Source organism: Acyrthosiphon pisum, chromosome A2 (assembly GCF_005508785.2).
Source record: "Acyrthosiphon pisum isolate AL4f chromosome A2, pea_aphid_22Mar2018_4r6ur, whole genome shotgun sequence".
Lineage (NCBI taxonomy): Eukaryota > Metazoa > Arthropoda > Insecta > Hemiptera > Aphididae > Acyrthosiphon > Acyrthosiphon pisum.
Window position 1 is genome coordinate 29,890,594 of NC_042495.1, and position 12,315 is coordinate 29,902,908.

Here is a 12,315-nt window from a genome sequence, read left to right on the forward strand (position 1 = left end):
ATAAATATAAGCGTACGTTGATTTAACTTAATTTCGATTATTTTTAACCGTTAATAACTCACTCAATAATGAAAATATTCAAAGCACAGAAAACATTCTTCTTTATAGAATATGTAATGGGTACAGGTGCATTTGCCCTAAACTGAAACAGAGCGAGCTGTGACCGTGGAAATACAGAGTATCTATATGTTCCCATATACCTATAGGAGATAGACAGAGAAAACAAATGTCAGTGTGGCGGCCCCTTAAGAGATGATGTGAAGAAAGCAAAAATTATTTAATAATTATTATACATAGCTGGTAGGTAATAATATAAATGTTTTTTGACATAAATTATTACGTAAGGTGGTAGGTACCTACCTAACTTAAATTATGTTTTGTTGTATTTAGTTATTAATTGCAGTAGTCATCGTTCACGTTCAGCAGGTGTTCTATTATAGGCGCTAAAACATAATAAGGCGTACAAAGATAATATCAAAAATCAAAAATGTTTCCAATACGTATTCAAATAAATAAACGAACGCTACGAATGAAATTACATTATTTTCTTTACATGGGTGGTAAGTGACGACATTTTACAATAGGTATTGAAATTATTTTACTTGCAATATCTTAAAATTAAAACGTATTACATATTTTATGTATTACAAAAATACTGATAACTGAACTTCTCACCTCCGACAGGGGTTGTTATATGTTTAAAACATTTGTTTTAAACGTTTTGTCGATTGTTTAAAAAGAATAAAACATTTTTTTTTTTTTTTAAACTGTATTTTTTGTTTTAAGCTGATTTTCAAATTGTTTGAGTTTTAAACCGTTGAAATATACAGTTTAAAACTCAAACGATTTGTTTTACATAATTTTGAACAGAAAAATACTGTTTAAAACAAAAAATACAGTTTTTTTGTTTTTTTTTAAAAAAATTGAAAAAATACACCAACTTACCAACTTACTCTACCTCCGACACACGTTTTTGCTTATAGGAAGTGAGCAAACTTATCATACAAATATAATGTTATCGCTTTTTTGCAAAATATATTATACTAGCTGAATATCGTGGCTTCGCCTCTGTGCAATTTTTTTGTTGTGGCAAATCTATATAGAATTCAATTGAGTAGTTTTTGAGGAGTATTTAAGCTACACACATATTACATTTATATGGTTTCTTTATTCGAGGCCATAAGCGTGACAATTTGATGCACACTTCTAACTCATCTGCCATTTATAAGGTACCTAAAAGAATATCTTATAAAAAATGAAAGTAAGTGTTTGAAAGCATCTATAAAATATACTTTTTTACTGAGTATATATAAGCCAAATACCACTCACTCACTGGTTTAACGCTACATCTCAAAAACTATAAAACGTACGCTGGTATGATTATTATTAAAAAAAAATACTAATTTCCATTACAATATATTACTGCTATTATAATCTACAACCAATGGCTACCAATTATAAACAACAACAACATTTTCTATTTCCACCATGAAACTCAAGATCCCTGTTTGACCAACTCTTTGAAATGCTACTATCGGAAAATCCTTTCTATTTGCACATCTAGATCGTTAGGGCAATCACTATTACGAGTTTCAAGTTCGTACGTTTTGTAGTTTTTGAGATATTTAGATGTAAGAGTGGTAATTGACTAATATAGGTATATTATATTATTATTATTATTATTTAAAAAAAAAACATCTACGTAGTACTTACCTACAATATATTTTAATCAGCCTTGTAAAAGATACTTTTTAAAGTATTGAAGTACGCTGCAGGTACAGAATATTCTGATATTGAAAATAATTTCAAATACCTATATTATGAATACTCAGTAAAAAAGTATTTATAGATGCTTCCAAACACTTATTATCATTTTTTATAAGATATATTTTTTAGGTACCTATTATAAATAGACTGAACCGGTTTTCATGTTCTACGTTAATTTTATAGAGCATTTTACACCGTATCATCTGGTGTAGGTAACCTATTAAATAATTATATACTCATTACTCATCTGTTAACTGTTTGTCAAAGTAATTGAATTTTCAGTTGAGTATAATGTATTATCAATTTTTTTTTTATATTACGTGATTACAATTCAAATAGAAAATATATGATCTGAAAAAATTAAGCATTTGATAATTTGATCAGATAAAGTATTTGAATATTTTTACTCAAATGGGTACTTTACAAGACCGATTTTAACGAACTAGGTTTTGAACTTGCATGGTTCATACTTACTATTTGTACCTAAGCATGCACGTTTATAGTATAACATAATATTATAACTGTATAAGTGATGATTTTTTTATAATAATAATAATAATTAAAAAAAAATATTCGAGTTAAAATAATTTAAAATTTTTTCTAAGACCTTTTTGTACACCTTGTGCACTCTATACATTATACCTACTTTAAATGACTTGAGACTTTCTATTATTATTTAACTCTACAGGTGTAGCATCAGTTCAAGGATTTGCACCTACAATAGCGAAACAACTGGGCTATTCGCCGATGGTGGTCGGTTCTGTTTTCACATATTTGTCCATGTTATCCTTCTTCGTGAAACCCATTGTGGGAATTATCGTTGATAAATTTCGGGTGAAAAGAATTATGTTTCTCGCATTTGTTCTGTTATGCGGTCTTACGGCGTTTTCTATAAAATTCGTCCCGAAAATACCCACGGAAGCTGTCGCGAATCTAAGTTGTGGAGCGACAACGGTGATGAACGTTTGTTCGAACGATGACGACCGGTTGTCTCAATGTGATGACAGTCTATTCAAGCTCGTAAAATACAGCGCAGAACCCATCGAATGCCAAGTACGTAATACACTGGGAAAAATTAATTAAATCATTGTTAATTATATCTACCTAATTATAAAACTAAGTTGTAGAATGGTTAAAATAAAAAAAAAAAACAATGAAAAATCCAGTGCCAATATGTAGGTAGGTACCTATAATATTATAATAATATATTGCCCCTTTAAAAATATTTGATCATTTTCAATTGATAAGTTCCTATAATATAATTATTGTCCATTACAAATTATTGAACCTATATAATATAGTATCATGTGTATTTACATTATTGAGATTAATCGATCATAATTATATTTGTACTAATTAGGTAATTTGTATTATTATGAATACGATAGGAATATATCTGATAAAAGTTATGTGTAAATATTGTATACCCGCCTATTGTAATTTGTAACCAATCAACCTTAAATTGATTTCGTTAACATTATTTTTAATTTACAAAAAAAATATATATATATATTATGTTATATAATAATATAATACATTCAGTCAGTGGCGCAGGAACTATTTTTCATGAGGGGGGGGGGGATCATAAAACACCTAACAACTATTATATTATATTTATTTGTGATTTATAACAGAACATCTTTCTTAATATTTTAGTCTTTTAATGTTGGTTAAAATTTGAAATAGTATATTTGAATATAAGAATTATATAAATGTATTGATATAATTATAGTACCTATAATATAAACATAAATACATTATATTTATATACATTTATAAATTGAAACAAAACATAAAACATATTTACTTTATACCTAAAGTTATATATTCTAAAGTAACAATTTATAAATAAAAATTACTCAAAATGTTTATTGTGTATTTAATACACTGTATTGATGTATTATGTTATGATAATAAATAACAAATCGATTATAATAATAATATTACGCACATTCATACATTCACGAAAATGAGACCAATTTTGAATACGCAAACGTACAAATTAAACGCAGCTTACGATTGTATACCCTTTAATTTAAATGTAGTAGGGGGGAGACAAATGTATACTTTTGCCCTCCTTGGATTATATCTGAGGGGTCAATTTCCCCCTCTGCCCCCCTTCTCCGACGCCACTGCATTTAGTGGCCTAACAAATAATATGTTTTAGGGTTCGATAAAAATACCTAAATCAGTATAAAGACCTATAACAAATCTTGAAAGCTGATTTCAAATTCTTAAATTATGAACATTTGAAAATATCCACAGTCTCTTTATAGTATACATTTTACTCTCACATTTGTTTAAGTGTTATTACTATTTGATAATCCGAACTGTTGATAAGTTACGAATGACTTCTAAGACACAATAATATTATGTCTTCCACGTACAAATAAAAGCGAAATGATTATTTAATACCTATAAGGCTATGACCAATTGATTAAAACGTGTTTTGTCAATATTTAAATTTTATCCTAGTTGCGTTGTGAACAGAACAAATCGTTTCGGGACGAAATCTATAGATCTTGGAATATCGTCGATCACAATATTGATATAAATCCAAATATTACGTATAAAAACGACGAATTTGAGGATCTCGACGTGACTTTGATTATCTACGCAACAGACCAGGTAAAATATTAAAATGTTTAGCTGTCCCGGGCGTTACTGTACACGCATTTCGAGACTTCGGATATAGACTTACCTATAACTTTTAACGACGTTTCGTCTATTAAATTTTGATTAGGTCGAACAGAACAATGTCGGGTTTCAAGTGAAATCGGTACACATCATGAAAACCCAAGTCGCATTTCCGGTCTGCCAGAGACCGGTGAGTACTCGGTGCAAGATCAACTGCTCAAACGATGTCGTAGTGGAATTGGCGACCGTCCAAAAGTTCGAAGGGAGTGTTTTTGGCTTACATCAGTTCTGGAAATATTTAACTGTCATGAGCTTGTTTTGGATTAGCCAAGCAATCACTTGGAGTCTACAAGACCCCATATGCTTTGATATTTTAGGTGAGTGATTCTAAACATCAAATTAACTGATTTCCCTCTAAATCACCAGTAAATAATATTAGTGTTGAATTTCTAAACCGACTTCGAAGTAACAATAGCAAATGTGGGCATTAACTAGTTAATTATTTTTGTTTTGAACTTATTCAGTTAAATTTATACATTTTTATTGTTGTAACTATATTAACTTTTTATAGTTAATTATCATCGTCGTGCAGTTAAGTAAATTTTATTTTCGAGTCATGTGTTATCAACTAGATAATACCGATTCGTCGACTCTTTTTCTATATTAGTAGTTTATTTTCGAATTATATATTATGATAATCTAATTTTTTACACAGTGTTAGACGTCTTGGTAAATGTTTGAATGTTTGCGTACAACAAGATACTGCGGCAGTTTATGGCTTAAAAATATTGTACTTCCCTTGAAAAAAATTAACTGACATAAGTTAATTTTATTTTCTATCTTAACTTTAAACTTATCTAGTTAAATTGCTTTTGTTAACTTTTAACTTAACGAAGACAATTTAATTGAATCAACTTAACTTGCTACAGTTAGTTATTTTCATTAACTTGGCCACCTTTGAATAATAGGTATATGTTTTAGTATAATATTATACTATGGTTATATTATCTATACTGTTATCTGAAAAAAATAATTAACCGATGCAAATTACACATACATTGTTTATAGAATAATTATCTCCAGCTTAAAATCTAGACATTTTCGAGTTACTCGATACAGTCTCCAAGTAGATAACACTTAACAAATCAAATTAGGGATTTAAAGTAGAATACTTATTTTTTTTAAATTTTAAGACAAGTATATTGTATTATATTTTATTTTTATTTGTAGTTCGCTTTATAATATTTCTGGACAACGTGTCTAACTATTAAGTACCTACGTACTTAATTATTAATAAAGTATAATATTGTATTAAGGCGCCCGGTGCCGATGCAATTTTGTCCTCAAAAATACACTCTTCGGGAATAACGATACCGCCTTGTAAATCAATTAAATTTCATAATTTTTTTTTTAATTGCTAGAGGAAAATATTCTACAGCCCACACTGATCTCTGTTCACTCAATATTTTATTCTCAAACTTTATAATAAGTCTAAAAAAATACAAGATAAAAAGCATTTTTTACAAATTTTTTAATACAATTTTTTGAAATAAAATACAAAATCAGAGATCGATACAGCCTGTAGGAAGTCTTCTTCTTTCAGATAAAAAAATAGTCATCGAAATACAACAATTCTATAAACTCTGAGAGTTCTTCCCGTGAAGTGATTTTTTTCGATATAATACACCCTATAACCCCTCCCTCCTCCCCTCCCCCCCAAAATATGTATCGGGTAGTAGATTAGTGGAAAAGTAATATAATTGAGGTGGAAACTAAAGTATAAAATTTAATTAAGTATTTAACTTTAATTTTAAAATTTTATAGAATTGCGGAAAATTGGCACCCTTAAGAATAAATCATATTATGCAGTCGTATGTGATAATATAATTCTAAAAAATTAAATGGTATAATTTTTGTATACCCACACAGATAGTATAGGTATCTAGATTTGAATTAATTTGCTTTTATTTCACTAGAATTAATTGAATTAATTTTAATCGGTAATAACTAATATAGGTATTTGTATTTTGTTCCTAGTTATCCTATACCTATACCTACTTGCTTATTCGATTAATGTTAATTAATAGGTGACAAGCCTGAAGATTTTGGAAAACAAAGGTGCTGGGGATCCATAAGTTGGGGAATTTTCTCAGTTTTTGGCGGAGCGCTGGTCGATTATTTCAGTTATAGTGACTATGAAAAAAACTACGTTCCAGTTTATTATCTATGCCTTGTAATCATACTATGGGATTTTGCCTTGGCGTACAAAATAGAAGTGAGTTTGTTGCATGAATTAGGTACATTAACATTTTCTACTTGCATTTTATTTAGGAATATAAAATAATACAACACTGATATAGGCAGGGTTGGGTAAATTACTTTTAAAAAGTAATGAAATTACGTTAGGTACTCGTTACTTAAAATATTTTTATTTAAATTGCAATTGCGTTACCTACAATTTTTTTTATCACGTTATATTATTTTTTCATTAATAAAGTAGTGCGTTACAAATAACGTTACTTTTTTTTTTATCATTGTAAATAGTTAAAAAATTTTTTTGAACCATATTCAATTATTATGTATATATTTTACAATCATAGACCTAGTGATAATAGACCTATTATGACTTAATGTCATTAATCATAATTAATTTTAATTACATTTTATTTTTAAACCGAACTCTTTTTTTTCTGCTAGTATAAAGTGATGACTTTTATTCCTGGATTGTTACCGGAATCGAAAATAAATATAATTGATTTTTAATTTTTCTGAAATTAAATCCCAACGGCTTGTTTTTGTGATGCATTCAAAACTATTATTTTGACAACGTGGAAAATAACGCGTTATTGCGTTACCTATTTCATAGAAATTACTTTTAAAAAAGTAACTTTGTTACAATTGCGTTACTTTAAGTAAATTGTAATGAAATTACTGCTGCGTTACTGAAAAATTAATTGCGTTACAGTAATTTGTAATACATTTGCGTTACCTACGTTACTACCCATAGTTACTGTAGGTACTACTGTTGAGTGTAGACAATAATTGCTATTATAAAATTGTTTAAAATGTTTATATGATATTTTTAAGGTAACTGAGACAATCGGATCTAAGAATACATTTTCAGACGTATTCAAATTAATAACTAATATGAATGTCATAGTCTATTTGATATGGATCGTAGTGATGGGAATTTGTACAACGATGCCATGGAACTATCTATTTTGGTGGGTAAGAATTAAATATAATAATGTTTTATTATAATGAAACAACCTAACCTAGATATACACCATAAACATAACGACAATATTAACGATTTTGTTTAAAATCAAGTTTTTCATCAACATGGGCGATGCCAATTTTTTTTCTTTAAATACGTAGCCTATATAAATTGTAAATATTTGGAAATCTTCAACTGAGACTGATATAAATAAATTATTTTTGAAAATAAAATAACGATTATGGACAAAAAGACGCAGTCTATTATTATTTGTTATTTTTTACCGGCCTGCTTAGGCTAGATAGTTAGCACTAGGTTATAGTATAGCTTCATTGATCATAAGATACCGATTATAACCATAGTATTTAAACTTTTAGACTGATGCTGAGAACGTGTAAATTTTCTAGATATATAAATTGAATATTTTATAAACGTACCTATAAACTACTGCTGTAGGTATAACTTCAAAATAAAATGGAATTATCTATTTTGGTAGATAAGAATCTGAGAAAATAATAATTTAGTAGGTATACATTATACATAGCATTATAGTATAATGACAATATGAACGGTTTTGTTTAAAATCAAGTTTTTCATTAACACAGGCAGTGGCAATTTTTTTTCTTTAAATATAGTAGGTACATATTAATTAATTATTTTTGAAATAATATGCTTAGGCTAGCTAAGTCTAGGTTAGCAGTAGCTTCATTGACCATAGGATACCCATTAATCGTAGGATTTACACTTTTAGACTTATAATGAGAATGTGTACATTTTCAAGATAATATACAAATTGAAAATTTCATAAACTTACCTACCTATAAACTATTGTAAGTATAAGTACAAAATAATAAATTCACCAATTTTCGTAACTTTGACAAAGTTTATCAAACGCTTAGGTATAACAACAATCATGCTTATGTATTTTTAATATTTTTGAACTGCTATAAGAATAACTTTTGCTAGATGTCATATTAAATTTTCAAGCTTTTGATCGAACCTAAACATTTTTATCAACACTTAAAAAACCAAAATTAAAAAATATCGTTTTTATTACCTATTTTTTTTTTTTTTTTTGTGGGCTTTTTTGATTACTTTGAAAAGCATTAAGTGCTTTTAATTTTGACCTTCCAAAATTCATAACTACATAAAAATATGTTCTATCAAAGAAAACCCTCAAAGCTGAAGATCGAAGCATTTTTCTACTTTAAATCGTGTATCTATAGTTTACATATACACAAAAATAACGCATATTATAATAATTATAAATTGTAAAATCAATACATTCATCTCTCCACTCAGAATGTATTTCCTTCATCTATAATGCTAATTTCTTACATCCATATGGTAACTATTAGGTAGGTAATAGAAATTAAATACAATTTTGCGAATATACGAAATATATTGTTAAGAAGTTAAAATGGAGTGTACAAAATAACATAGGTCTAATAATGTGCCACACCAATTATTTTGATAACCAGCCAATTTTTAGAATGATGCGTATGGCAAACAGTAATCCATCATAGTTTTAGTATTTTGATATAAATATTTTATTTGTTGTTAATATAATATATGTTATTGTTATATTTTTTTGAAATTAGTCTCGACCCGTAACGTTGTTGAAAATAAAAGTAAAATAAAACAAAAAATAATAAACACTGTTTTGATATCTATGTAGAAGATAATTTCGTATATTTAATAAGTACTAAACTCTTAGTAGAAAACAAACTAAACATTTTGCCCCTCAGCCCCAATGCCAGCGCACGCCTATGTAAATACTTGTGTACTCTTTGAGTATATATTTCAAAATTACTTTTCTAGTTGAATATTAATTGTATCAAATGTTGTTAATACTTAATAGTTTGGTTGTATAAATTGTTATTTCAATTTTAAAATAATTATTAATTTCGCAATAGCTAAATTTCATATTTTTTTGAATACAATATTGATTGTAACAGAAAAAGAAAACTAAAAAGTATCAAACGCTTTGATATTTTTAGCTTATTGTTTTTCTTTCGCAGGTACATGGAGGACTTGACCCAAAAGTACCACAGTGACAAACAATCGTGGACGAAAACTTTACAGGGTTTGGCCATTGGAATTCAATGTATCGGCGGTGAATTGCCGTTATTATTTTTTTCCGGTTGGTTGATCAAACGAATCGGCCACACGTATTGCATGGCCTTAGGTCTTTTCACTTTTGCTCTCAGGTTCTATCTGTACTCTGTGATCACCAACCCCATTTGGATACTGCCCGTCGAGTTCACCAACGGCATTACATTTGGACTCTGCCACGCCGTCTTGCTAGCCTATGCTAGATTCGTTGCTCCGCCGAATTCGGCCACCACCGTGGTGGCACTATCCGGAGCACTTTTCGAAGGCGTTGGTAAGTGTGATATTAATATTATGTTTCCCCTGGTAATAGAAAATTCGTCTACACGTGAGACGATATGTATTTGCAGTTGTGACGTCTGATGAAAATTAGTGCTAACTCCATACGAGTGGGTATAGTGTTCGAGTACCTATATGCAGTGTTGGGTAAATTACTTTTTAAAAGTAATAAAATTACGTTACTCGTTACTTTTTTTATTAAAAAACAAGAATATATACAATCTATAATACATTTATACAATATGTAATATGGGGGGGGGTACAAGTATACAGGACTGGATGACATAATATAAGGGGGGAGGGGGTTACAATGACCCTGTTAAATAATTCTAAGTGGTTTTTTTTAAAAAAAATTTTTTAAGGAGGTCCCTAGGTCAATTTCGTTTAAGACGGCGAGGTGGGTTATCAGGAAGATAAGGAAGGAGAGGTATGAGATTAGAGGATTTGAATGGTCGAAAGTGTTTTTACGAAATGATTTATAACAGTGGGAAGCTAGTGACTCGTTATTAATATCGATATTATTATTTGTATTTAAATTTTATTCGCGTTACCCGACATTATTTTTATCACGTTACTTTACTTTTTCATTCAAAAAATAGGGCGTTACAAATAACGTTACTTTTTTTAAAAAATAGTTACAAAATTTGTCCAAGACGAATAATAAGTATTACTTACCTTACCTACGTTTATTATTAATGACATAATGTTATACATGAACAAATTGTATAAGTATCAATTCCTGGGGTCTTTAATAATATTGTTAATTACCTATTATTTATTATAAAAACATTGAGAATCCTAAATACATTTTATTGATTTTCAATTTTATCAAATATCCTATCCCCTAGTTTTTGTCGTACATTTTACATTCGTATGTTATTTTAATAACGTGGAAGATAACATGCGTTACTCAATAGAAATTACTTTTAAACAGTAATTTCGTTACAATAAAATTGCATTAATTCAAATAAAATAAAATGAAATTACTACAGCGTTACTGCAAAAGTAATTTCATTACAGTAATTTGTAATTTGCGTTACGTTGCTACCCAAAACTGAGTACAATGTTATGAATATTCACCCGACCAATATTATATATTATTTATATAGGTGTGCCACTGCCGTAGAGAAACCTCCTTAGCCCTTGAGTCGAAATGATAACCGCAGCCCACGTATATATATTATAATCTATGCGATGACTCTAATAGTATATAGATAGTCATTGATATAAGGGGGGGGGGGGTCTGACGGCGATTAAAAAGCGTCCTCTGCTTTAACGTTCCCTTTAAAAATTTAATATTATTTGTGATTTAAATTGTACATGAAATAAATTACAAATTATTAAGAGTTAATGATAGTACTGATGCTTACTCAATCACTGTTTAATGTTCATACATTAAATATACGTAAAATTATATTATATGGAACACTTAAAACTATATGGAGACAATATACTAGTCCCCCCTTGAAATTTTGTACCACTTTAAGCCCTGTAGATAGTACACCTATACTGGCACATTTTTTTCGTTTATCCCGGATAGACGGTCGTCGAGAGCGACAGGTCGCGAAAATTCTCTCTTTTTTTTTTTTTATAAAGTCCATTATGTTCATTGTCCGTGGAGTAAGATCCTTGGTTGAAAAGTGATCCTATTACTATCCTAAATACTATTGCGGTTAAAATATATTTTAACCGCAATAGTATTTGTAAAATATAACCAAAACATTTTTGTACACTTCACAGGCAAACGAAAATACGAACTTTACGAAACAAACGAGACTACGATGGAACAATAACTGACCTATATTGACTGTTAATTAATGTTTGAGTCCAACAGCACAACAGCCGTTAATCGTACATAGATAAAGACGTAATCAACGTATCGATGTCATAAATAGAACGTTGAACGATCGACAAGTGATGATTGTTCGGGACAACATTTCTTGAACTAACATTTTGAATTACAATTGAGTTTAATCTATAAATGCATAACATAATTTATAAACAGGGTTGGGATTTTATAGCGCTTAAAGTTGCATAAATATGTGCTTTAATATTACCTTAAATATCGCTAAATATGCACCAAAAATATGCAATAATAACAACAAAATATACAAAAAAAAGGAAATGTATTAATTAATAATTTTTTAATCCCTACAAAGTATTATAGGTAGTTACTTAAGATTTAAAATAATTTGGTCACTCAGATCAGAATCCAAATGAATTGAATATACAACGCACTCAACGCTCGTTTGTTGATAATAAATTGGCGATTAATAATAATTGCAGTAGAAATCGACAAAAAA

At 28.8% G+C, this 12,315-nt stretch overlaps 1 protein-coding gene across 3 annotated transcripts in view; it reads left to right on the top strand.

Moving 5' to 3' along the window:
- LOC100164813 (major facilitator superfamily domain-containing protein 6) overlaps window positions 1-12,315 on the top strand; it is a 15,030-nt gene that overhangs the window by 484 nt on the left and 2,231 nt on the right. The window contains exons 2-9 of one of the 3 annotated variants that reach the window (XM_029490111.1): window positions 391-560; window positions 2,456-2,820; window positions 4,243-4,395; window positions 4,511-4,781; window positions 6,492-6,679; window positions 7,492-7,628; window positions 9,643-9,764; window positions 9,832-9,984. In XM_029490111.1, the coding sequence (XP_029345971.1) occupies window positions 488-560; window positions 2,456-2,820; window positions 4,243-4,395; window positions 4,511-4,781; window positions 6,492-6,679; window positions 7,492-7,628; window positions 9,643-9,764; window positions 9,832-9,851 (1,329 nt within the window). In that variant the 5' untranslated portion in view covers window positions 391-487 and the 3' untranslated portion in view covers window positions 9,852-9,984. Of the gene's footprint in view, window positions 1-8; window positions 301-390; window positions 561-2,455; window positions 2,821-4,242; window positions 4,396-4,510; window positions 4,782-6,491; window positions 6,680-7,491; window positions 7,629-9,642; window positions 10,008-12,315 lie in introns of those variants that run through there. The other 2 variants (XM_016804859.2, XM_008185445.3) reach the window with 2 other exon arrangements.